Below are 1,249 nucleotides of genomic sequence, written 5' to 3' on the forward strand. Positions count from 1 at the left end.
AGTGGGGGCCCACTCTCAGGAGCCCATAGAGGCGCACGAGGACCAATGACTCACACTCCGTAACATCAGCATAGAATCCTCCTTGGAACATCCATAGTGGATCTCCTACACTCAACATGTGTAGCTGCTCCCTTCCTAGCACCAGGTTTGGAACCGTACTAGCGTTAACAATAACGTGGCTACCTCCGATAGGGTCATCCAAGTGGGGGCCCTCTCTCAGGAGCCCATAGAATCGCACAAGGACCAACGGCTCACGCACTGCAACCCTAGTCAAGGAACATCCTTGAGCACACAACATATGCAACAATTCCCTAACTGATCTTCCCGTAAACGACACGTCCCCCGCAAATCTTGGAAGACCTTCGGTACGGGGTCCCTGTTGCCTCACAATGCCCCTTTTAACAACAGGGCCAGCTCCTTCCTCACCTAATCTGTCAGTGAGGGGTGTGCTGGGCGCCTTACTATCACGGACAGTAAGACAGGTCAGTGTTTCCATGGTACCCTGGAAGCCATCAGACCTTACCCGTCCCTCACCAAATCTGGGCAAGGGGTTAGGGCGTTGGTAACCTTGACAATCAGCGTCAGAGATCACCCTGAATGTCAAGCCTTCGGAGCAGACGATACCCTTGTGAGTTGATGGTAGCATGCACGGGTCGTCGTTATCACCCTTCTCATCCATATCACTAGTACCAGACCTATCGACCGTATCCGCGTTGGCCAGTGCAGATAAGCAGGTCGTAGTCTCGCTACTCCTTGGACATAGATACTCGCTTGGAAGGTCCTTAAGCTTCCCCTGTTCAGCTTGTGTGACCATCATATCGGGCGCCTCCGAGTTCCCCAGGACCGTAGACATACCGCCCCGGATATCTTGACATTCTGGACCCTCTAGTAGCTCCTTACGTAGAATACCGAACGTCGGCAGCCATACATAAGGATGATCTTCAACCAGTATAGAGTCAGTTCCTAGTTCTAATCCTTCACAACTAGAACCATAGGAAGACTTCCGGATAGTATTCTCTATGGCGTACAGAGTCGAAGATTCTTCGAGAGGAGTACCCAAACCACCAAACGAACCCTTAAGACCAACCACATCATAGTCCATACACCCTTGAGCGGCCTTGGGGTCATCACCTCTCAGAGAACCAATCCCGGTAGAATGTGCACAACGGCGGTGATCACTGACCACAGGTGTAGGTAAATTCCCAGTTAGTGTAGGTAAACGTTGCGCGTAGTGACTGGGATCACTTTT

At 51.6% G+C, this 1,249-nt stretch overlaps 1 protein-coding gene across 1 annotated transcript; it reads right to left on the reverse strand.

The window, feature by feature from the left end:
• Positions 1-426: 426 nt before the first annotated feature.
• Pmar_PMAR024952 (hypothetical protein) lies at positions 427-853 on the reverse strand (the record flags this gene model as incomplete). Its single annotated transcript, XM_002778755.1, has 1 exon — positions 427-853. A coding segment is annotated over one exon (427 nt), but the record flags the coding sequence as incomplete, so codon positions are not given.
• Positions 854-1,249: the final 396 nt, after the last annotated feature.

Source organism: Perkinsus marinus, assembly GCF_000006405.1.
Source record: "Perkinsus marinus ATCC 50983 genomic scaffold scf_1104296948182, whole genome shotgun sequence".
Taxonomy (NCBI): domain Eukaryota; phylum Perkinsozoa; order Perkinsida; family Perkinsidae; genus Perkinsus; species Perkinsus marinus.